Source organism: Erpetoichthys calabaricus, chromosome 5, assembly GCF_900747795.2.
Source record: "Erpetoichthys calabaricus chromosome 5, fErpCal1.3, whole genome shotgun sequence".
Classification (NCBI taxonomy): domain Eukaryota; kingdom Metazoa; phylum Chordata; class Cladistia; order Polypteriformes; family Polypteridae; genus Erpetoichthys; species Erpetoichthys calabaricus.
The window spans coordinates 128,212,410-128,238,572 of NC_041398.2; the positions used below are offsets into that span (position 1 = coordinate 128,212,410).

Below are 26,163 nucleotides of genomic sequence, written 5' to 3' on the forward strand. Positions count from 1 at the left end.
GCGTGCGTTTTCTTTGAGGGGCGCGTTGCCTCATTTTTTATTTTTGTTAGTGGAGGGGGGCTTTGTGTGTCGTGGGTGTGAATCCTCATTTTTGTGTGCGTACCGTTTCATGTGCTATGTGGCACTTGCGTCTGACTCCTTTGTTTTTGGTGTGCTAGGGGCGCGTTGCCTCATTTATTATTTCTGTTAGTGGAGGGGTGCTTTGTGTGTCGTGGGTCTGAATCCTCTTTTTTGTGTGTGTCCTGTTTCGTGTGGTTTGGCCTTCGTGTGGCGCTTTGTTGCATGGGTCTGTTGCTATGGGCGTGGCGCATCATTTCTCATTTTCCGGTGCTTGGAGGGGGGCTTTGTGTGGCGCCTGCACACTTCGTCTTTTGCGTCCACGGCCCATGTCCCTGCGTCCATCCGGTTTACCATTCTCATTTAGTAATATGGATTAGTATGCAACAAGAGTCCTTTTAAAATCACAAATTCATTGATATTCCATAAATCTCTTAATTAATCTAATCATAGTGATTTATGAAACCTGTTGTATCAATAAAAAAATAAGTTCTTTCTGGAACTTTCCTGTGGATGGTTCTTTTGGAAAGCAAAAATGGTTCCCCCAAGGCTTCCTTTTGAAGATCCACTGCGGCAACCTTAAGAGTGCACCTTATACCAAACTATGAGTACATATGAGATTGGGAACCTAACCTAAAGGATAGCCATTTTAAACTCACAGAAGTAAAGGAAAGAAATAAGAGACAGACCTGCTTAGACTCACTTGAGAGCCAGGATGGGGGCAACCAGGTGGTATCAGCCAACACTGAAAATTTTACACACACAGTAGTATAATTCAAGATTAATGTAGGGCCACCACTACTGTTTTTCTAAATTACATTTAGATCTAAATTTCATTCCTTTAATGAAAATCGAACATCTGTCAGTTTGAAGGAAGCAGGGATAGTGTCATTTAATAAACGTGACTATTTGTGCCGACTTTTTTACAAAAAGATTTTCTTTTTGTTTTAATGTAAACTTATCGAAAATGTGCATCTCTTTACAATTGTTTTTTTTTTCAGTAAAGCTGCAACTCCAGGCAGAGTCGATTGGAGTGATAACAATCAAAGGAGTCTGCGCCAACCGCTATTTGGCAATGAATGAAGATGGACGGCTCTTTGGATCAGTAAGTAATAATCTCCTATTTGGTTTAAGTTGCTGTTATTACGTAAAATGATCCGTAACTCCTAATATAATATATATATATATATATATATATATATATATATATATATATATATATATATATATATATATATATATATATATATATATTTGTACAAAATGAGAATTGTAGATTTTAAAGTGTAAACTGAATAAACTTTAGCTTAATGTCAGATATTAAAGTGTAAAATAATCTGAATAATCTTTATCTTAATGTAGCTTAATTGTCTGCCACAGCACCCAGGTACACTTTGTCTTTGTGACATTGTGCATTTAACATAAATTAATCTAAATTAATTAAAACATAAGCAAGCATTCTCAAACCCGCCTAAACCAATTCAGGGTCACTGGGGTCTGGACCTATCCCAGCATTGTGACTAGTTCTTCACAGAAAGGAAAATTTTAAAGAGAATTCACTTTAGAAAGACAAAGGCCTTAAAATATACTTAAAATGTACTAAACTATTTAGTAGGCATTATTTCTATTTAAATTTTAATTGCTCAGTATTGTTTGTTTAAGGTAATTGTTTTTATTAATGGAGTTTAAAAAAGACGTAATGAGTAAAATTCATCATTTGTTACTACTTGCTAAATTAAATCTGTTTGGGTTAATTTAAAGAATGTCCTGGAAGGCCTCTGTAACCTGTTATTTACTCACAAAAAAAATTGCATGAAATAATATTAACCAAAAATTAATAAAACAGCACTCCCCTGTCCACTAGAGCCATGGGAGTCTTTGAAGTATCCAGACAAATGTGTAATTCCTTTTCTACTGCGAAAACATCCAGCCCTGGAATTGTAGGTCATCGTCTGTTTTTAGAATGTTTAATTTTATTTGTCCTGTGGATACACACGCAAAGTTGTTCATTCAAAAAGTATTGTAAGTGAACTGCCCAGTTTTTTGGAGCTCTTTTATTAAAACAGCTGCTTAGTAACAACATTAATGGAAATGTTGATGCATTGTGATGTCACTTTAGAGGCCTGAAGGGTGTTGATTACAAAATATATTTTAATTTAATGATTTCATTGTCTTATCCTTTGGAACCGCCCACAACAAAGTATTCATTGTAATGGTATGGTGATCTCTACTTTATTTTATTCAGAACTACTACAATTCATAAGAATTTCTATTTAGAATATACAGTATAAGGGTGTCAGCAACATACCTTTTAGTTTAATCATGCACATAATGGAAACTTGTAGCCCAAGACGGACATGACTCTCTACTGTACTCACCAAAATGACAACTCTCTTCACTACACATTTTTGTCTTGAATATACAGTAACTTAAGATGTTTGGACATAAAGGAATATTTTTAGAATTTTTATTAGTTGTCAGTCAACCCTGCAGAACCAGCCAAAATGCTCCATATTGCAGAAAAATGCAGAGGTGTTTTAAAGGAATATTTCACACAAAAGTAATGTTTTTTTTATATTGGTTGCTAGTCTCATGTTGTTTATAGTGACAGAGACAATCTTACCTCATTTTGTTTGTAGCGACTTTTAATTTCATGTCTCATGGAGCAAGGAGATAAAGTTAATTGAAGTCAACCATGAAAAACAGCAAACAATCTGTGTGTGGGGGGAAATTCTAGTTACTCGTGTCGCACAATCCAGGTCTCAGGTATCTAGTTGTACATTCAAATCAACCTGTTGTTGAAATATTATTAAATAAACCAGGTCCAGAAAATCCTCTCAAGAGCAAATGCAGAACATGTTCAAACAAGAACACATTTTTAAATTGAATATTCTGTGCCAACTTCACCACTTTCTACAGTGATAGCTGAACAGGGTCCACACCAGTGTGTTATGTACAGTAGCTAATAAGGTCAGACTCCATTGTTTACCTGTAGAAGCTGTCGAACATACAAGGACACACAGATTTTCTCAATCATCTGAAGAAGTAAAGGTGTTGATGGGCCTTCTTCATGATAGCCAACCTTTGATGGTTTCACTTAAGGTCAAAAGATTTAAACTGAGGGGTATGCCACTACGTACGGAAGCTTATTCTCGCTATTGAAAAAAAAATGTCACGTTATTTTGTGAATGTATTGCCTGGTGTAGCTGGTATCATCATGCACTGCAATGGCTAGGTAGGAATCCAGTCAGAAGTTTCCATACACTTAGGGTGAATTCTTTAAAATTCACTTTATAACCCCTTCGCAGGTTTTATACTAACACACTATAAATTTGGCATATCGATGAAGACATCTACTTTATGTAGGGCAAAAGTCATTTTTTCCAACAATGTTCACAGACAAAGTACACGGGGTCCTTAGGTTACAACACAGTTCCGTTCCTACAACAGTGAGGTAACCCGAATTTTGGTGTAAGTCGAAACACACCCTAGCCTAAGTCACTTACCTATCTTAACACATTTGCAAAATCATAATCTAGAACAAAAAAACACAACTAAGCCACAGAAAAAGGAAAATGACATAAATATACTGTACTGTACGCTGTACTGTAGTAACAGAAAAAATGAGTGTAAAAAAAATCCTTACCTTTATTCCTTCTCACATCTCAATTTTTTTTTTAAGTTTTTATGGGAGTGAGCGTTGTAGACGCGAAACATTGTATGTTGAGACGTTGAAACCCGTGGACCCCCTGAATTTCACTTTTTATCGACTAATCAAAATTCCACTGGATCACAAAGTTATATACACTTTGTTAATACTTGGTAGCATTGCCTATAATTTGTTTAACTTGAGCCAAATGTTTGGGTCACTTTCCACAAGCTTCTTACAATAAGTTGCTGAAATTTTGGCCCATTCCTCCTGACAGAAATGGTGTAACTGGGATAAGTTTGTAGGCCTCCTTGCTCACACACGCTTTGTCAGTTCTGCCCACAAATTTTAAGATTGAGGTCAGGGCTTTGTGATGGCCACTCCAAATCATGACCTTGTTGTCCTTAAGCCATTTTTTCACAACTTTGGAGGTATGCTTGGTGTCATTGTCCATTTGGAAGACATATTTGCAACTGAGCTTCAACTTCCTTGCTGAGCCCTTGAGATGTTGCTGCAGTATATGGACATAATTTGCCTTCCTCATCATGCTATCTATTTTGTGAAGTGTACCATACCCTCCTGCAGCAAAGCACACCCACAACACTGCTTGATGGTTGGGATGGTGGTGTTTGGCTAGCAAGCATCACCCATTTCCTCCAAACATAAAGATGGTCATGATGGCCAAACAGTTTGATCTTGGATTCATCAGACCAGAGGACATTTCTCCAGAAACTAAGATCTTTGTCCCCATTTGCATTGCCAACTGCAGTCCAGCTTTTTTTTAGCTGCTTTGGAGCAGTGGCCTGTTCTTTGCTGAGCAGCCTTTCAGGTTATGGTGATATAGGACTCTAACTGTGGATATTGATACTTGTCTACCTGAATCCTCCAGCATTTTCACAAGGTCCTTTGGTGCTGTTCTGGGATTAATTTGCATTTTTCCTGCCAAAGTACATTCCTCTCTTGTGTGTGTCCTTCCTGAGCGGTATGACAGCTGTGTGGTCCCATTGTGTTTATACTTACATATTATCATTTGTAGATTAACATGGAACCTTCAGGCGTTTGAAAATTGTTCCCAAGGATGAACAATTTTTTTTCTGAGGTCTTGGCTGATTTCTTTTGATTTTCCCATTATGTCAAGCAAAGAGGCAGTGAGTTTAATGGTAGGCCTTAACAAATAGTCACCTGTTCACTCCAATCAAGCTAATTGGCTAGACACTAATTGCCTAATTGCCTAAAGGCTTGACATAATTTTCTGGAATTTCCCAAGCTATTCTGGGTGGTTCATCATGTGGTGGGTGCGGCAACGCACTGTAATCAGCACATGATCCCAACCTTTCTCTCTCTTTAAAGGCACAATTGACCAAGTGTATGTAAACTTGTGACCACCTGGAATTGTGATATAGTCATTCTTCTTCTTCTTTCGGCTGCTTCCGTTAGGGGTTGCCACAGCGGATCATCTTCTTCCATATCTTTCTGTCCTCTGCATCTTGCTCTGTTACACTCATTACCTGCATGTCCTCTCTCACCACAACCATAAACCTTCCCTTAGTCCTTCCTCTTTTCCTCTTCCCTGGCAGCTCTATCCTTAGCATCCTTCTCCCAATATACCCAGCATCTCTCCTCTGCACATGTCCAAACCAACGCAATCTAGCCTCTCTGACTTTATCTTCCAACCGTCCAACTTGAGCTGACCATCTAATATACTCATTTCTATTCCTATCCATCCTCGTCACACCCAGTGCAAATCTTAGCATCTTTAACACTGCTACCTCCAGCTCTGTCTCCTGCTTTCTGGTCAGTGCCACTGTCTCCAACCCATATAACATAGCTGGTCTCACTACCGTCCTGTAGACCTTCCCTTTCACTCTTGCTGATGCCCATCTGTCACAAATTACTCCTGACACTCTTCTCCACCCATTCCACCCTGCCTGCACTCTCTTTTTCACCTCTCTTCCACAATCCCCATTACTCTGTACTGTTGATCCAAAGTATTTAAACTCATCCACCTTCGCCAACTCTACTCCCTGCATGTTCACCATTCCCCTGACCTCCCTCTCATTTACACACATGTATTCTGTCTTGTTCCTACTAACCTTAATTCCTCTCATCTCTAGAGCATATCTCCACCTCTCCAGGGTCTCCTCAACCTGCTCCCTACTATCACTACAGATCACAATGTCATCAGCAAACATCATAGTTCACGGGGACTCCTGTCTAATCTCGTCTGTCAACCTGTCCATCACCATTGCAAATAAGAAAGGGCTCAGAGCCGATCCAAGATGTAATCCCACCTCCAGCTTGAATGCATCCGACACTCGTACTGCAGACCTCACCACTGTCACACTTCCCTCGTACATATCCTGTACAACTCTTACGTACTTCTCTGCCACTCCCGACTTCCTCATACAATACCACAGCTCCTCTCGAGGAACCCTGTCATATGCTTTCTCCAGGTCCACAAAGACGCAATGCAACTCCTTCTGGCCTTCTCTAAACTTCTCCATCAACATCCTCAGAGCAAACATTGCATCTGTGGTGCTCTTTCTTGGCATGAAACCATACTGCTGCTCACTAATCATCACCTCACTTCTTAACCTAGCTTCCACTACTCTTTCCCATAACTTCATGCTGTGGCTCATCAATTTTATTCCCCTGTAGTTACTGCAGTCCTGCACATCCCCCTTATTCTTAAATATCGGCACCAGTACACTTCTTCTCCACTCCTCAGGCATCCTCTCACTTTCCAAGATTCCATTAAACAATCTGGTTAAAAACTCCACTGCCATCTCTCCTAAACACCTCCATGCTTCCACAGGTATGTCATCTGGACCAACGGCCTTTCTATTTTTCATCCTCTTCATAGCTGTTCTTACTTCTTCCTTGCTAATCCGTTGCACTTCCTGATTCACTATCTCCACATCATCCAACCTCTTCTCTCTCTCGTTCTTTTCATTCATCAGCCTCTCAAAGTACTGTTTCCATCTACTCAACACACTCTCCATGTTTGTGAGTACATTTCCATCTTTATCCCTTATCACCCTAACCTGCTGCACATCTTTCCCAGATTGGTCCCTCTGTCTAACCCTATGTTCCTCCCTCTTCTTAAAATACGTATTCACCACAGCCATGTCCATCCTTTTGGCAAAATCCACTATCCTCTGACCTTCTTCATTCCTCTCCTTGACACCATAGTACCCATCACTTCCTCGTCTCCACTGTTCCCTTCACCAACATGCCCATTGAAATCCGCTCCAATCACCACTTTCTGTCCCTTGGGTACACTGTTCATCACTTCATATAGTCATTAAAAAGTGAAATACCCTGTCTGTGAACATTGTTGGAAAACATTACTATTGCCCTGCACAAAGTACATACAGTGCATCCGGAAAGTATTCACAGCGCATCACTTTTTCCACATTTTGTTATGTTACAGCCTTATTCCGAAATGGATTAAATTAATTTTTTTCCTCAGAATTCTACATACAACACCCCATAATGACAACGTGAAAAAAGTTTACTTGAGGTTTTTGCAAATTTATTAAAAATAAAAAAACTGAGAAATCACATGTACATAAGTATTCACAGCCTTTGCTCAATACTTTGTCGATGCACCTTTGGCAGCAATTACAGCCTCAAGTCTTTTTGAATATGATGCCACAAGCTTGGCACACCTATCCTTGGCCAGTTTCGCCCATTCCTCTTTGCAGCACGTCTCAAGCTCCATCAGGTTGGATGGGAAGCGTCGGTGCACAGCCATTTTAAGATCTCTCCAGAGATGTTCAATCGGATTCAAGTCTGTGCTCTGGCTGGGCCACTCAAGGACATTCACAGAGTTGTCCTGAAGCCACTCCTTTGATATCTTGGCTGTGTGCTTAGGGTTGTTGTCCTGCTGAAAGATGAACTGTCGCCCCAGTCTGAGGTCAAGAGCGCTCTGGAGCAGGTTTTCATCCAGGATGTCTCTGTACATTGCTGCGGTCATCTTTCCCTTTATCCTGACTAGTCTTCCAGTCCCTGCTGCTGAAAACATCCGCACAGCATGATGCTGCCACCACCATGCTTCACTGTAGGGATGGTATTGGCCTGGTGATGAGCGGTGCCTGGTTTCCTCCAAACGTGACGCCTGGCATTCACACCATAGAGTTCAGTCTTTGTCTCATCAGACCAGAGAATTTTCTTTCTCATGGTCTGAGAGTCCTTCAGATGCCTTTTGGCAAACTCCAGGCGGGCTGCCATGTGCCTTTTACTAAGGAGTGGCTTCTGTCTGGCCACTCTACCATACAGGTCTGATTGGTGGATTGCTGCAGAGATTGTTGTCCTTCTGGAAGGTTCTCCTCTCTTCACAGAGGACTTCTGGAGCTCTGACAGAGTGACCATCGGGTTCTTGGTCACCTCCCTGACTAAGGCCCTTCTCCCCCGATCGCTCAGTTTAGATGGCCGGCCAGCTCTAAGAAGAGTCCTGGTGGTTTCGAACTTCTTCCACTTACGGATGATGGAGGCCACTGTGCTCATTGGGACTTTCAAAGCAGCAGAAATTTTTCTGTAACCTTCCCCATATTTGTGCCTCGAGACAATCCTGTCTTGGAGGTCTACAGACAATTCCTTTGACTTCATGCTTGGTTTGTGCTCTGACATGAACTGTCAACTGTCGGACCTTATATAGACAGGTGTGTGCCTTTCCAAATCATGTCCAATCAACTGAATTTACCACAGGTGGACTCCAGTTAAGCTACAGAAACATCTCAAGGATGATCAGGGGAAACAGGATGTACCTGAGCTCAATTTTGAGCTTCATGGCAAAGGCTGTGAATACTTATGTACATGTGCTTTCTCAATTTTTTTATTTTTAATAAATTTGCAAAAACCTCAAGTAAACTTTTTTCAAGTTGTCATTATGGGGTGTTGTGTGTAGAATTCTGAGGAAAAAAATTAATTTAATCCATTTTGGAATAAGGCTGTAACATAACAAAATGTGGAAAAAGTGATGCGCTGTGAATACTTTCCGGATGCACTGTATCTTAAATGATACACCAAATTTATAGTTTGTTAGTATAAAATCTGTGGAGGGGTTATAAAGTGAGCTTGAAAGAATTCACCCTAAGTGTATTAAACTTCCGTTTTCAACTGTATATCTACAGATGTGCACACGTGCAATCAAGTGACAAGCATGGAACAAAAGTCATAGGTATAAATGTAATCTTGCATTTGCTGATGGGTAAATTTAATTCACACAGTTAGGAACACATGGAGCCACTGTTTATTGCGGCAGAACTGAGTGTAAGGCAAGAAGCAACCTGCTGCCGGTAACACCAGGCATGCGGATGGAGGGAGCAATGAAAGAAGCAAGAGCTTGCAATCAAGGGACAGTAAGTGAACAAACGTTACAGGGATGCATTGAATTCTAATCAGAGTAAAGTTTATTATAGATGTTTCAATGCAGTCTAAGTGTCAGTGCAGATTGTTAGGATTTGAAGAGATCAGGGTGTAGCGTTTTTTGCGGGTATTTTTATTTGGATAACCCAGATAATATGGGGGGGGGGGATTTTGTTGCATGGCAAGGGGCTTCCTCCCCTTTCGTTTATCCAGTAATTACATTCAAAGAGTTTCCCCCTTTGCCATTAGCGCTATGATTAGGATCTGAATCAAACAGGATAGATAAAAAGGTCAGTGACTTAATGATTTTATTCTTGTATGTTCCTGACAAAAATAAAAGCTCAGGGGCTTGGCAAAAGAGATCAGGATAAATTAAAATCAGATTAAAGCTGCTGATGAATATCCCCTAATAATAGCATTCCTGACTCACAAGACCAGGGTCTGCATGGGGTTTGCACGTTTTCCCTCTGCATGTCAGTTAATTGTGAACTACGTGCATGCTTAAACTGTCTCCATGCACGTGCCAGATGTTACTAGCAGCAGTAAACAAGATCTTTGAATCTTGGAAATGTATTAGGAATAGTTCTCAATTAACCAAAAACAAAAGTTTAGTCTTTTCTGTTGTGTGAAGTAAACAAAATCCACCCCTTTTTTCTATTTCTATCCTAAACCCAAACCACTGAACAATTAAAATATAAATACTAACTGCAGTGCTACCAGATCACACAAACAGGTGGATTAAAATGAAACAAATTATTTATAGATTTCTATTAGTGGATTGCGCACAGCACACTCTGCTGTTTGGTTATGAGATTATGCCTTGCAAAAGACAGGCATGACACCATGATTGCTTCTTGCCATGTAGAATCAGGAATGCTAGCTCTGTACTACCACTCTGCCTACTAAACATCTGTACAAAACTGACTACATTTTAATCTGATTAAAATGTAATTAATGTCTACAACTTTTTTCAATTATTGTCCCTTGATTGCGTTTTCTTCACCTCTCCCTCCAAGTGCATGCCCGATGTTACCAGCAATCGCGGGAAGCTTTTTGTGTTAAACTCAGTACTTCTGGAATGATTGCTGGCTTCATAGTGATCGTAAACTGTGCGATTAAATTTACTCATCAGCACATGTAGGATTATATGTATACCTTCTTGCCACTTGCTTGCACATGTGCACATCCTTAATGTATCCCTCAGTAGCCATTACAAAAAGTGCAGACCATGCTTGTGCACAATGATACTGATCACACCAGATGATATCTTTTCTGTAATAATGCAATAAGTGTAAGGAACAACACAAAATTATTGCAAAATAATGCAGTACTTTTGTGAAATAATGCAATTTTTTAGGGTTACAGGAACAAGCTTCCGTAACTAATCGCATAAGGGTTGCAGTCTTGTAACAGAGCAAAATCATTGATTTAGATTATTAAGTCAAGTACTTATGGGTTGTGCAATCACATAAGTCACTAAATTAAAGCATGTATATTTATGGAAGAAACAATGTTGCACTTTGAAAAGGGCTCTCTTTTCAATAAAGTATTAAAGACTTGAACACCTTCACAGTGTAACAGGAAACATAAATTAGCAATAATGTGGTTTTCCATGTTCAAATGTTTAGAAGCAGTTGGATCCAACCTTCTGGTTTTGATTGCAATCTTGTGGTTTATACAAAAAAAACATTTTGGTCACTGAGGGTTTTACCTACATAACATTTAATGCAGTCATAAATCTGTCACTCTCCAATGTAAAAATTGTAAAAGGAAAAGAGGAAATAAAATTGAGAAATCTCACTTAAGAGATATCTGATGCAACTTTTTTTTTAATATTCTCATTAGTAGGCAAAATTAAAACAAACTAAAGTTAAAGAAAATCCTGGTACTCTACAGACATGTGATTCATGGCTGAATGTGTAATTTTAAAGATTTTTTTAAGTTTCATTTCACATAGAACATTTTTATTTATTAAAAATAAAAAAACTGAGAAATCACAAGTACATAAGTATTCACAGCCTTTGCTCAATACTTTGTCGATGCACGTTTGGCAGCAATTACAGCCTCAAGCCTTTTTGAATATGATGCCACAAGCTTGGCACACCTATCCTTGGCCAGTTTCGCCCATTCGTCTTTGCAGCATGTCTCAAGCTCCATCAGGTTGGATGGGAAGCGTCGGTGCACAGCCATTTTAAGATCTCTCCAGAGATGTTCAATCGGATTCAAGTCTGGGCTCTGGCTGGGCCACTCAAGGACATTCACAGAGTTGTCCTGAAGTCATTCCTTTGACATCTTGGCTGTGTGCTTAGGGTCGTTGTCCTGCTGAAAGATGAACCATCGCCCCAGTCTGAGGTCAAGAGCGCTCTGGAGCAGGTTTTCATCCAGGATGTCTCTGTACATTGCTGCAGTCATCTTTCCCTTTATCCTGACTAGTCTCCCAGTTCCTGCCGCTGAAAAACATCCCCACAGCATGATGCTACCACCACCATACATCACTGCAGGGATGGTATTGGCCTGGTGATGAGCGGTGCCTGGTTTCCTCCAAACGTAACGCCTGGCATTCACACCATAGAGTTCAATCTTTGTCTCATCAGACCAGAGAATTTTCTTTCTCATGGTCTGAGAGTCCTTCAGGTGTCTTTTGGCAAACTCCAGGTGGGCTGCCATATGCCTTTTACTAAGGAGTGGCTTCCGTCTGGCCACTCTACCATACAGGCCTGATTGGTGGATTGCTGCAGAGATGGTTGTCCTCTCTCCACAGAGGACATCTGGAGCTCTGACAGAGTGACCATCAAGTTCTTGGTCACCTCCCTGACTAAGGCCCTTCTCCCCCCATTGCTCAGTTTAGATGGCCGGCCAGCTCTAGGAAGAGTCCTGGTGGTTTCGAACTTCTTCCACTTATGGATGATGGAGGCCACTGTGCTCATTGGGACCTTCAAAGCAGCAGAAATTTTTCTGTAACCTTCCCCAGATTTGTGCCTCGAGACAATCCTGTCTCGGAGGTCTACAGACAATTCCTTTGACTTCATGCTTGGTTTGTGCTCTGTCATGAACTGTCAACTGTGGGACCTTATATAGACAGGTGTGTGCCTTTCCAAATCATGTCCAATCAACTGAATTTACCACAGGTGGACTCCAATTAAGCTGCAGAAACATCTCAAGGATGATCAGGGGAAACAGGATGCACTTGAGCTCAATTTTGAGCTTCATGGCAAAGGCTGTGAATACTTATGTACATGTGCTTTCTCAATTTTTTTATTTTTAATAAATTTGCAAAAACCTCAAGTAAACTTTTTTCACGTTGTCATTATGGGGTGTTGTGTGTAGAATTCTGAGGAAAAAAATGAATTTAATCCATTTTGGAATAAGGCTGTAACATAGCAAAATGTGGAAAAAGTGATGCGTTGTGAATACTTTCCGGATGCACTGCACATACATACACATACATACATCCATCCATCCATCCATTATCCAACCCGCTATATCCTAACTAGAGGGTCATGGGGGTCTGCTGGAGCCAATCCCAGCCAACACAGGGCGCAAGGCAGGAAACAAACCCCGGGCAGGACGTCAGCCCACCGCAGGGCACGCACACACACACACACACCAAGCACACACTAGGAACAATTTAGAATCGCCCACATACATACATATATATATATATATATATATAAATATATATATATATATATATATATACACATACATATATACACATATTATATATATACACACACACACACCACACACACACAGGGGTGGGCAAAAGTAGGTTTACAGTTGTTCATATGCAGGTTATGATTGCTACACAATTACACATACTAAACATACTAAAAACATGACTCTGATGATTCTGATTGTGTTCATATTTTAATTACAAAACGAAGGGCTATTGTATATTTGTCTATGCATACACACACACACACGCACACACACACACACACTCACACAGACATACACTATATAAAAATTTATATTATGCTTTCCCACTGTCTATTAAGAGACATGGGGAATCCAATATCTTTTTGGCCTGCAACTTGCAGAATTAAATTATTTTTATTATGGTACTTACTAAAATGAAGTATTTAAATAGTAACCTAAACAGATACCTTTGAGAAGGGTATTGTTTCCTGATTACGTTATAAGCCATTCACATTATTTTAATGAGAGTTCCATATACTGTACAGGTATCCATAACAATCAGCCTTGAAGAGGCACAGGAAAGTTCCACTAACAACTTCCAGAATCTGTCTGGAGGCAGCTATATTATGTAAATAGGTACTTTAATACACAACAGACTCCTTATTGAGAGCAAAACAGTTCTGTGAACTTGGTTGCCCATAGCAACTGAAATGTGTGCCAGATGCTGGGGTTTATGTCAATAAAGCTCTCCCCCATATGTGTCTCTGACCTTCAGATTCTTTGCAGTATTCAACAGAAATGCAACAATGCTAATTAGGTAATTCTTGAAAAGTTTTTGGTGTTTTTAAAATTTAATAAAGTAAGCACATGCAATATCTTACGGCTGAAATTTAAACATACAGTAGTTCACCCGATGAGGTAAGTTAGCCAGTCAGGAACAAGACATTAATAAGAACTGAGAGAATCAAGACCAACAAAATTCAGATCCCTTTGGCATATCACTGTCAGGTTACCAAAAAAGGTGGCTATGCTATTAAGTTTTTCCATCTTTGTGCTTGTGAGTTTCCTGCAGTGCTAATCAAAGAAAAACCACAAATGCTATCCCTATTCACTTTCATACATTAAAAGCCTACCAGGTCTAAATGTTGTTTTGTTTTATCCAATTACTCTGGTTCTCTTTTAAAGGATCTAAATCTTCTCCTTTTCTTCCACCATTCAGTTACTGTCTCCATCTAATGTTTTGAGGGGTATAACCATAACAGACTGACCAACGGCATGCAGGAAGACATCTTCTACCTTATGTTGTTTGTAGTATTCAGACTGAATTCAGCTTTACATCTTACTTTAAGTAAGCATAAGAAAGAAGAGATGAGTCATATTTGGCAGGGTTTCAGGCAGATTCAAATATGTAGTGGTAAAGTGAGGTCCACGGCTCATTGCCTTTTAAAATAAATAATCGCCGCACTCGTGGCTTAAGGATGGGGAGTGGCAGTGTGGATGGAGTAATTCCCGGATGCTAGGCAGTGTGGGCGTTTCCTCACTTAAATGCACAGGTGAGGAATCGTCCATGTCCGTAATTGATGCCAGGAGCTTCTAATCGCCACACCTGTGCCACGTCCCCACATATAAAATGAGAAGCACGAGTGAGAGGGAGGAAGAAAAAAGGTGAGGGAAAGGAATGAGAAAAGGAACTGAGGTTAAAAGGCAGCTGAAGAGCTGTCTCGGTGAGGACTATCTGACCACCTAGAGGGGAAAGGCAGCACGAATAGGGGCTCCATGAAGGAACATAGGTTGTGGCACTCTAGGGGCTAATTTGCCCCACTGAACAATGGCATGGAGATGGATGAGCATGGCAGATGACCTCCCTAGGGATCCGAGGTACGACTGCGGGTGCATGAAAGATGACGGGAGGAGCACCAACCTTGAATGGTCTGGCTGTGCTGTAAGATGGCAGCCAAGATGGGGGTTGGGAGATGAAGTTCGTGGTTGCGGAGTCTCCTCTGGCTACGCAAGTTATGGGTGGGCCGAGAAGACAAAGAAGGAGGTGGACTGGGGAGCCAGTGACTGCATTTTTAACCTCTGCTTTTAGAGGATTTATTTATTGTGTTTTTATCCCCCACTATTCACTTGTTTTTATGGATTATTTGTGGATGTTTTGAGCACTATACTGTGGACACTGTTTTTGGTTTTGTTTTGATTCTTTTTAATAAATGCATGGAATACTTTTTACACTATCCCCTTGCTCCATGTGTGATTTGTCCCAATCTGTCAGCTCATTCGGTCATAACTATTGATGGTGTTGGGTTTCAGAGGCTCCCAAAGGTGAAGAGGGAGCCTGGACTGGACCCACATCGCCTCATACAGTGGTGTGAAAAACTATTTGCCCCCTTCCTGATTTCTTATTCTTTTGCATGTTTGTCACACAAAATGTTTCTGATCATCAAACACATTTAACCATTAGTCAAATATAACACAAGTAAACACAAAATGCAGTTTGTAAATGGTGGTTTTTATTATTTAGGGAGAGAAAAAAATCCAAACCTACATGGCCCTGTGTGAAAAAGTAATTGCCCCCTGAACCTAATAACTGGTTGGGCCACCCTTAGCAGCAATAACTGCAATCAAGCGTTTGCGATAACTTGCAATGAGTCTATTACAGCGCTCTGGAGGAATTTTGGCCCACTCATCTTTGCAAAATTGTTGTAATTCAGCTTTATTTGAGGGTTTTCTAGCATGAACCGACTTTTTAAGGTCATGCCATAGCATCTCAATTGGATTCAGGTCAGGACTTTGACTAGGCCACTCCAAAGTCTTCATTTTGTTTTTCTTCAGCCATTCAGAGGTGGATTTGCTGGTGTGTTTTGGGTCATTGTCCTGTTGCAGCACCCAAGATCGCTTCAGCTTGAGTTGATGAACAGATGGCCGGACATTCTCCTTCAGGATTTTTTGGTAGACAGTAGAATTCATGGTTCCATCTATCACAGCAAGCCTTCCAGGTCCTGAAGCAGCAAAACAACCCCAGACCATCACACTACCACCACCATATTTTACTGTTGGTATGATGTTCTTTTCTGAAATGCTGTGTTCCTTTTACGCCAGATGTAACGGGACATTTGCCTTCCAAAAAGTTCAACTTTTGTCTCATCAGTCCACAAGGTATTTTCCCAAAAGTCTTGGCAATCATTGAGATGTTTCTTAGCAAAATTGAGACGAGCCCTAATGTTCTTTTTGCTTAACAGTGGTTTGCGTCTTGGAAATCTGCCATGCAGGCCGTTTTTGCCCAGTCTCTTTCTTATGGTGGAGTCGTGAACACTGACCTTAATTGAGGCAAGTGAGGCCTGCAGTTCTTTAGACGTTGTCCTGGGGTCTTTGTGACCTCTCGGATGAGTCGTCTCTGCGCTCTTGGGGTAATTTTGGTTGGCCGGCCACTCCTGGGAAGGTTCACCACTGTTCCATGTTTTTGCCATTTGTGGATAATGGCTCTCACTGTGGTTCGCTGGAGTCCCAAAGCTTTAGAAATGGCTTTATAACCTTTACCAGACTGATAGATCTCAATTACTTCTGTTCTCATTTGTTCCTGAATTTCTTTGGATCTTGGCATGATGTCTAGCTTTTGAGGTGCTTTTGGTCTACTTCTCTGTGTCAGGCAGCTCCTATTTAAGTTATTTCTTGATTGAAACAGGTGTGGCAGTAATCAGGCCTGGGGGTGGCTACGGAAATTGAACTCAGGTGTGATACACCACAGTTAGGTTATTTTTTAACAAGGGGGCAATTACTTTTTCACACAGGGCCATGTAGGTTTGGATTTTTTTTCTCCCTAAATAATAAAAACCATCATTTAAAAACTGCATTTTGTGTTTACTTGTGTTATATTTGACTAATGGTTAAATGTGTTTGATGATCAGAAACATTTTGTGTGACAAACATGCAAAAGAATAAGAAATCAGGAAGGGGGCAAATAGTTTTTTCACACCACTGTATGTCACATACAGGCATGGACAAATTTGTTGGTACCTTTGCAGTTCATTAAAAAAAGTGTTTTATGCCTTCTCAAAAATGATTAAATGAAAAGCAGTTTTCCCATGTATAAGGGTATGCCTTTGATATGTCATCAAGTAAAGCAAAGCAAGTATGAGTTGAGATCAAGTATTGCTTATTCTGCAAAGATAATTCAAAAATGGCCTGGACACATTTGCTGAAACCTCTACAAAAAGATCATCAATAATTGGATTAGAGTGATTTTTCAAGATGGCTATTTTCTTTATTTAGTAATACACATGTCTCCAATCGTGCAATCAGTCATTCAGCCTATTAAAGTGGAGAAAATCAGTCACTATGCTATTTGGTATAATCATCATGTGTCCCACACAGGACATGGGCTAGAGAATGCAAAGGAGAGAGTTGTCTGAGGAGATCAGAAAGAAAATTATAGACAAGCATGTTAAAGGCAAATGCTATAAGACCATCTCCAAGCAGCTTGATGTTCCTGTTGCAACAACTGCAAACATGATTAAGCACTTTAAGGTTCATGGGAATGTAACTAACCTCCCTGGACATAGCTGGAAGAAGAAAACCAATTACAGATTACAGAATGTGCAGGAGGATAGTAAGAATGGAATATAAAGCCAAGTACAACTTCCAAAGAGATATAAGTTGAACTCCAATGTTAAGGTCCATCAGTGTCTGATCACACCAACCATCACCTTTCAGTGACACTGGGCACAATGTAAGAAGACCCAGGAGGACTGCACTGTTGAAAGAGAAACAATAAAAAAAAAAAAAAAAAAAAAAACCAGAATGAAATTTACTAAAATGTATAATGGCAAGCTATAATGTTTCTGGGAGAATGTCCTTGGAACAAATTCTACAAAATTGGAGCGGTGGGCAAGTGACATCAGCTCTGTGTCCACAGAAGAAAAAATTAAGCTTTCAAAGAAAAGCACACAATACCTATATTGAAACATAATGGGGGTATGTTTTGATACTGCTTTGCTGCATCTGACATGGGATTGCCTTGAGTCTGTGCAGGGAGCAATGAAATCTAAAGTGTGGGGCAAAGCATACTGCCCAGTGTCAGAAGGCTCTGTCTCAGTCACAGGTCATGGATCCTCTAACAGGATAACGACCTAAACAATACAGCTAAAAGAAGCCAAGAATGACTAAGAACAATACAGTGGACTATTCTGATCCATATTACTAACCGAGAATGCTAAACCGGATGATGGACGCAGGCACATCCGGCCATGGGCCGTAGCTGCAAAAAGACGTACTGCGCCGGCGCAACAAACAGTCCGCGAGAGTCGGCTGAGGACCCGAGAAAGGCGGAAAAAAGAGGGCGAGAGAGGCGGATGAGGGTCCGCGAGAGACGCAGGCGCAAAAACAGTCCGACAAGAGCACAGAAAACAGGAGTGAGCACATACAGAAAGGAGTCACAAAAATGAGGCTCAACAAGCACCAAAAGAAGGAAAAAAAACATTACAGAGTACTCAAACGAGGGGAAAGCACGAAACACATTGCACACGAAACTAAACACAACAAAAAAAAAAAGAACAGACGAGCGCACAATAGCAAGGCACGACCATACCCCCCGCCACCCTACAGGCACGGGACGGGACACACACCAAGAGGGGGATTCAACAAGCCCATGGAAGACCAAAAAAAAGAACACAAAACCACCCTACAGACCCTACAAGCAAGGGACGGGACACACAAAGAGGGGGAGAGAGGCGGATGAGGGGCCGCGAGAGACGCAGGCGCAAAAAGAGTCCGACAAGAGCACAGAAAACAGGAGTGAGCACATACAGAAAGGAGTCACAAAAATGAGGCTCAACAAGCACCAAAAGAAGGAAAAGGCACATAAAAGAGTACTCAAACGAGGGGAAAGCACGAAACACATTGCACACGAAACTAAACACACCAAAAAAAAAAGAACAGACGAGCGCACAATAGCAAGGCACGACCATACCCCCCCCCCCACCCTACAGGCACGGGACGGGACGGGACACACACCAAGAGGGGGATTCAACAAGCCCATGGAAGACCAAAAAAAAGAACACAAAACCACCCTACAGACCCTACAAGCAAGGGACGGGACACACACAAAGAGGGGGATTCAAACAAGACACAGGAACACAAAAAGAAACAAAACGCTCGCGCAACAATGACCCCCCCCACACATCCATAAGAAAAAATGTCTCGACTCCAAAAACGCAAAGCTCAACTAAAGCTTCTAACTAACGATGTACCTAAAAGTAAAAACTTTATGAACTGCATTAGATCCTACAATAGTTCATTTGCTTTTGCATATACCGGAGTAAATATCAGGCCACCAAAAGGCAATGGCCCATACTGCTTTCGCATATGTGCACAAATACTGCATCGCATTGGAACAGTGCACCCTGAAACAAATCAACAACGCAAATATGCACAAATCTACATCCTAGATCCACATGACGCAAACTATCAATCAAAGTGCTGCATCGCAACAGGCACGGATTCAAAACGAAACACCTCCCGTCTCAGACATACGTTAATGGCAGCGAAGGCTACAACGGGCTTCTCACACAGCACAGGCAAATCGATTACAGCTCCAAAACAACACGTCCCAAATACTACACATGCAACAACGCGCCTCTCAAACGGCACAAGGAAAACATACACCAGGAAAATTCATTCGGATTAATGAATGTCATTTGCAATCATTGTCATTCAGTTCACTTCCCTGAAGAAACAACTGGAAATACAAGTTATACATTTACACGTTGTTGTCAAAAGGGTCAAATTAGACTGCCTTCTTTACATTCATATACTGAATATCTACAGAAGCTTATAACTGACGATGTACCTGAAAGTGAAATCTTTATCAACTGCATTAGATCCTACAAATCGGTATCCACTATGAACATTAACGGTGGCACTGCACGTGACATCCGTCTTGAAAAAATGTTGTTTATTGATGAATGTACAATGGCATGAAGTCACTTACTCAACACCATTCATAAACTTCTACAAACGTTTAGGAGTAATAATATTCGATTTGGAGGAAAGGTACTTTTATGAGGAGGAGATTTTAGACAGTGATTAGCTATTCTTCCAGATGCCATGCACTCAGCTATTGTTCAGTGCACTTTAAAATACGCAGACAATTGGCATTACTTTCAAAAGATACAGTTAGTAAAAAAGATACGATGTCCAGAACCAGATCATAACAATTGCTTATTACAACTGAGAGATGGTACACTCACCAATACAGATGGACTTCAGCCACATATTATTACAATTCCTCAAGCCTTTATCTGCGACGACTTAGTTACAGAGACATTTGGAACAGCAATCTCATTAGACCAAATGCCCCTTTTAACAAAACGCACTATATTATGTCCAAAAAATATTAATGTGAAAAACATAAATACCCAAGTCATTCCATTACTTCCTGGAGAGACACAACTCTTTCTAAGCTCTGACAAACTTGACTCTGATCACAACAATAACCATCTTAAATGACCTTACAAGTTCTGAGCTGGAATTACCTTTTACACTTAAACGGCGTGTACAAAGAAATTTTCAAATAAACCTTTACACTGTGCCACACACTTTATTGTTTGCTTTCTATTTGCATCATCTACACCGTCACACTATTCTATATCTCATTCATACATCACGCTCTTTGTCATTCCCAACACCAGGGGTTGGCGAGCGAAGCCCACCCCACAGACCCTACAAGCAACGGACGGGACACACACAAAGAGGGGGATTCAAACAAGACACAGGAACACAAAAAGAAAGAAGACGCTCGCGCAACAACAATCCTCACCACCCCCCCCCCCCCCCCCCCCCACACACACATCCATAAGAAGTGACACCCAAAGCCACATATTCTAAAGTGAACGTCAACACCTTCACACTAGACAGCACAGGTGTCAGCATAGGTGGATCTCCTTACAATAAAGCACTATTAACCGTTCAACTGCAGAAAAGGAAACATATTAACAGTGACTGCGATCCTCCGGAGTGGCAGCAAATCTGTTAATAAATGGTCGTACATGTCACTCAATATTCAAAATACCGGTCCCAATCACCGAGACATCAGTATCCACTATGAACATTCACAGTAGCAATGCCCGAGACATCCGTCTTGCAAAACTGATAATTATTGATGAATGTACAATGGCATCCAGTCACTTACTCAACACCATTAATAAACTTCTACAAACGTTGATGAATAATAATATTCCCTTTGGAGGAAAAGTTCTTTTATTAGGAGGAGATTTTAGACAATGCTTAGCTATTGTTCCACATGCCATGCGCTCAGCTATTGTTCAGTCCACCTTAAAATACGCAGACAATTGGCATTGCTTTAAAACAATACAGTTGGTACAAAACATGCGATGTCCAGATCCAGAATATAACAGTTGGCTAATACAACTGGGAAATGGTACACTCACAAATACAGATGGACTTCACCCAGATATTATTTCCATTCCACAATCCTTTATCTCAGACGACTTAGTAAAAGAGATATTTGGAACAGCAATCACATTAGACCAAATACCCCTGTTAACACAACGCACTATATTATGTCCAAAAAATATTAATGTTAATCACATTAATAACCAGGTCATTTCATTACTTCCTGGAGAGACACAGATCTTTCTAAGCTCAGACAAAGTTGACTCTGATGACGACAATGAACATATAAATTTCCCCTTAGAATATTTGAACACTATTAACCCTGCCGGATTACCACAACACGACCTTGCCCTTAAAAACGGAACAATAATCATGCTATTAAGAAACCTTAACACAAAACAGGGTTTATGCAATGGCACACGGTTAGTCGTCAACACCATGACACGCAATGTTATTCAAGCGACAGTTCTTACAGGATCACATGCTAACAATACTGTTCTCATTCCTAGAATTGACCTTACAAGTTCTGAGCTAGAATTACCTTTTACATTGAAACGCCGACAGTTCCCCATTAAACCTGCATTTGCCATGACCATCAACAAATCACAAGGACAAACCATGGACAAGGTTGGCATCTACCTCTCTGAACCCGTTTTTGGACATGGACAACTTTATGTTGCCTTCTCACGTGTTCGCCGTTCATCTGACGTTAAAGTTAAAATTATAAATAATCCATGCCAAGGAAGACTCATTCAAGGACAAGACACCATCTTTACTGCTAATGTTGTATACAAAGAAATATTCCAATAAAACATTAATATATGACAAACACTCTATTTGTTATTTCTATGGGCATCATCCAAAGCTGCACACTATTCTATATCTAATTCATACATCTGACTCTTTCTCATGTCCCAACGCCAGGGGTTGGCGAGCGAAGCGAGCAGGGGGCAGAGCCCCCTAGTATTGAAAGAAGTGAAACATGCAGTCTGGAGAAGCCATCCTTAATACATGACACAGCCAGGGCAGTTTACTCAGGAAGAGTAGGACCAAGTACTTACTTACATTGAGAACGACAGGAACTGCTTGTTTACGGTGATTATCTCTAAAGGTTGTGGAACAAAATATTAGGTTTAGGATCTCATCATTTTTGTCATTTCAATTTGTGTTATAATTTGAAATAATAAAAAAACTCTAAAGCAAAGTCTGATTTTTGTTAAATAAACAATGATGGTTGCCAATTACTTTTGTCATTTTCAAATTATTTCAATTGTCAATTGCGGGATTCATTTTTTCGTGGAGGGGTACCAACAAATTTGTCCATGTCTGTCAATGTACTAATCATGAGAAAAGAACAAAATAGAGCAGACTAAGATATGGTCAGGAGATCAAATATCGTAAGAAAACAAGTTTAATGAAAATAATAAGGTCAAAAATTATTGTTGAGAGACAAGGAATACAAAATCCAAAGCATGAAAAAACTAAGAAAAGCCGGAGAGATAAAAGAACAGATCTGAAAAGTAAGAGATGCCTGGTTCTAATAAACCTTTTTAAAATACCATGACAATCGCGGCAGAAAATGTCAGGATCAACAGTGCCTGAGGTTTTTTGTTAATTGCACAGGAAATTGTGATTCCTGTAAGGTTGCAGCTAATAATTTTCATTGGCGTCTGTTGCTACTCATGCCTTAAAGCATGCTGATCCTGTCGTATTTAATTCCTGATGGCATCTGAATAAATAGAATTACTTGTCGTAGGCAGGCTGTCAAGAGTTCTGTGATTGTGAGATGAAGAATTTAACTGTACTTTGCATTATTTTAAAAGAGGTTCTGTTTTGTGTTGAATTGTGGTTTTGGGTTTCTGCTAATGCCTTAATTTGAATGTTTGATTATTTGTTTGTTTGTGGTGCCATTACTTTTCATTGCTCAACAGAGGTATCATGGGCAGGAGCTTAATTCTAGTTTTCCTAGGGCCGGCTAAGTAAACCAAGCTCTTGCGAACACTTCTATATGATGTGGACTAGGTTCTTTTGTTTTGGTAGGAGTGAGCAAGACATTGCTAGAAGGAACTGTTATCTATCTGTTCCAGTTAAATTTACAGTTTCCCTCACTCAGCTCAAAACAATCCCAGTTTTTTTCAGGAATGGCAGAATCATCCTCAAGAGATGACAGAGTAGTTGTTGCTGTCAAGAAGCAGCAGATGGGGTGGTGATGCTATACTTAGTGACCCCTAAGTGCTGCGCAAAAAGGTAGGGGCAGAGTGAGAGAGCTCAATTGACATCACCAGGAAGCGCTCCAGTTACAGTGCTTGGAAGCTGTCCCTGCACACCATAATGCAGAAGTTCTATTACATAAAGGAGCTGCTACTGAAGGTCTTTATATTCCAGATGTTAAGAATTCGTGGCTGGCAACCAACTGTAATGAGAGCTGTATGGATGCACTATTTGCAGCTGCCATCTTGTTAAGTACTAAGTGTGCTAGGTTTGATTTTTCTAAACACATGGTAGTAACAGACTGTAAAACAGTTTGCTTTTGTCACAGAAACTGATGCAATTTAAATATTCTGCCTGGCCTCTGTTTTGAAAGGACACATCTATAGGAAGAGGATCAAAAATAAATCTTGATTTTAGATTTAAGCTGAAAGTCATGCAAATATTTTACAAGAACAAGCCGGAAATCATTGATGTGTATATTCAAACAATATGCATAAATGCCTAATTGATGTTAGAACTTGGTAATCTGTTTGAGCGTCATACAGTGGCTTTATGAATAATGTATTATTTCTTGCTATTAAGTGCTGTCTAATCTTGATACAAAAAATTAATAAAAGAAAGCTAAAGAATTAATACAAAAATTAGAGATAGCTGTAAAAGTCAATGATGTAATGATGCAGGTCTTACTAAGACCTGATTCTAACAGGACCCCTTTAATTATAACAACAGTTAAGAGATGAATGCCACACAACAATACAATATTTGCCAAGTAATGAAGAGTAATCTCTGTTTTGTCAGATTATCTATTAGCTCCACCAGCCAGGTTGCATTTGTAGAATTATCCAGTTCAACTGGTCAGATCTGCAAAATGTAGATTATAGGCCGTACTTGTACTTCTTAATAGCATGATTTTGGGATGACTCTGGCTTTCATCATAGGCTCTGCTTCTCATCCATGAATGGGATCAAGTGCATTTAAAAGTAGGTGGTTGGTTAAGCCTCTGAATTCTTTTGCTGAAAAGAGATATCTGCAATTTTTATACATCTGTTAATGTTAGCGGCACAATAACTATCAGATGTATGTACATGTATAAAATAGGAAAAACAAATCTGCTGCAATGAAAATGAAAGTAACCCAATTATTCACAGAAAAGTATTTATATATCTGCTGGAGATTGTGCAATGTGTTCTTAATAAGACAGTGGTGAGATCAGATAATCCTTATGAACAGGTGCAGATCTACCATTAAGGTGTACCATGCTCTTGACAATGAGGGGCTTTTTCATATTGCACCTCACCCTGACTAGATGAAACATTCGAGTGACTGCCAGTTGAAATCAAGAGTGGGAACAACCGTGCTGCATGAAACCAGGTGTCTGCATTCTGAAATGAATTCTTAAAAGTGAGATCAACTCTGTTTTAGGGAGAACTATTCATTAAATCACCCAGGGGCCTGTGGGTGTCTTTAATCCAGGCCTTGATTATATTACGCAAGTATGTCAAGAAACGCTAGTGGGGCTCCTTAATGCCTTGAGTGATATACCTTTATAATGCTTCACTGGGCATGCTCTCTTACTATTAGCAAAATCTAAAGCTTTCTTCTTTTTGTAATTCTTGTGTGTATTTGACAGGAGGCTGTAGTTGTTCATTTGTTAAATTTCTTGAGCTTTTGTAAATAGCTAATTTTTCCTCCTGGAACAAATACATCTCTCTGTCTGTATGTAGCAAACGGCTTGCCAGTGTTAGTTGGGCTGCAGCTGATGTGAAATGCATCCTTTTCAAACACAGAAATCTATTTGCTTAGACTGTAACCAGTGCTTATGTCACACATCTAATTTACACATCTAGAGAGATATAGTGAGATCAACTCACCTCCATGGAATTCAGAGAAAAACGGACATAAAAGCTGATGGCAAACTTTCAGTACTGGCCAGTCCTCTGGCGAGCACATATTCCACTTTTGCTGGGTTGATTTCAGACTCCATGATTAGTCAAGTCAATCAAATAGGAGAATGTATTCATTTGTATGTACTACGTTCTGCACATAAAACACCATTTGACTTTTTATTGTTTTACTTTCTAGAATTTGTAATCAGAATCTGTTATTTTTCTTTGATTTTAGTCAAAAATATATTTCCATTTCAGTATTTGAGAACACTCACATAATTCCCAGCATGTTTTAGTTTTTTGACTGTCTGAATTAAGCATTATTCTATAATGGCAAAGGTGTTGCACATGTAAATCCTTCACCTGGCATTGTGCTACCTGTGAAGAGTTACTTGGTTTTTCTGTGTCATATGAAAGCATATTTTGTAAGGTAAAGAACATATAATGCATAGGACGGCAATGGTCATTACATAAAAATGTACATGCAATTACAATACAATAATACAATATGATTTATTTTTTTGGAGTTAGGAGACCCGGATTCGCTTCCCGGGTCCTCCCTGCGTGGAGTTTGCATGTTCTTCCCGTGTCTGCGTGGGTTTCCTTCGGGTGCTCCGGTTTCCTCCCACAGTAAAATGACATGCAGGTTAGGTGGATTGGCGATCCTAAATTGTTCCTAGTGTGTGCTTGGTGTGTGTGTGGTGTGTGTGCCCTGCGGTGGCCTGGCGCCCTGCCCGGGGTTTGTTTCCTGCCTTGCACCTTGTGTTGGCTGGGATTGGCTCCAGCAGACCCCCGTGACCCTGTAGTTAGGATATAGCGGAGTGGATAATGGATGGATGGATTTAGTTTTTGTATAGCACTTCTTACTGAGGGCAGGTGCAGTGCTCTGTGAACAATCCTCAGTTAAAATACATGTCAGATTATCCTAGTTACTAAATG

General features: G+C 40.2%; 1 protein-coding gene across 1 annotated transcript in view; it reads left to right on the forward strand.

Annotated features, from left to right (window-relative positions):
- The window catches only part of fgf2 (fibroblast growth factor 2), a 52,108-nt gene that overhangs the window by 14,871 nt on the left and 11,074 nt on the right, over positions 1 to 26,163 (forward strand). The window contains exon 2 of the mRNA XM_028802034.2: positions 1,059 to 1,162. Coding sequence (XP_028657867.1) covers positions 1,059 to 1,162 — 104 coding nt within the window. The remainder of the gene's footprint in view (positions 1 to 1,058; positions 1,163 to 26,163) is intronic.